The sequence below is a fragment of the Antrostomus carolinensis genome, unplaced genomic scaffold (genome assembly GCF_000700745.2).
Source record: "Antrostomus carolinensis isolate BGI_N321 unplaced genomic scaffold, ASM70074v2 scaffold43839, whole genome shotgun sequence".
Lineage (NCBI taxonomy): Eukaryota > Metazoa > Chordata > Aves > Caprimulgiformes > Caprimulgidae > Antrostomus > Antrostomus carolinensis.
The window spans coordinates 3,054-3,378 of NW_010340116.1; the positions used below are offsets into that span (position 1 = coordinate 3,054).

At 41.8% G+C, this 325-nt stretch overlaps 1 protein-coding gene across 1 annotated transcript in view; it reads left to right on the forward strand.

Annotated features, from left to right (window-relative positions):
* CUNH1orf35 (chromosome unknown C1orf35 homolog) overlaps nucleotides 1-119 on the forward strand; it is a gene marked incomplete at its 5' end in the record, with an annotated part of 3,108 nt that extends 2,989 nt beyond the window's left edge. The window contains one exon of the mRNA XM_029087005.1: nucleotides 1-119. This exon is cut by the window's left edge and continues 122 nt beyond it. Within this exon, the coding sequence (XP_028942838.1) occupies nucleotides 1-119 (119 nt within the window).
* Between the last annotated feature and the right edge of the window lie 206 nt (nucleotides 120-325).

Below are 325 nucleotides of genomic sequence, written 5' to 3' on the forward strand. Positions count from 1 at the left end.
TCCGCAACGGCCGCGGTCGTCCCCCGTCCCCGCGGCACAAGGGGAGGAAGAAGAGCAGGAGCCGGTCCCCTCCATCCCGTGGGGTCAGGCAACGTCACCACACAGATTCCAAGGACTGAGAAGGAGTTTGGTTTGTTGTTTTTGTTTTATTTTTTATTATTTTATTTTTTTTCCAGGGAAATCTCACAGAAACTCTCTATTTTTAAAAAAAAACCTATTAAAATTTCAATAATTTAATTTTCAATTCAATTATTCAATTATTCCATTTTCAAAATTATTTCAATTTTCACAGCGTTTTCCGGGGGCTGAGTCTGGCGAAGGGCGT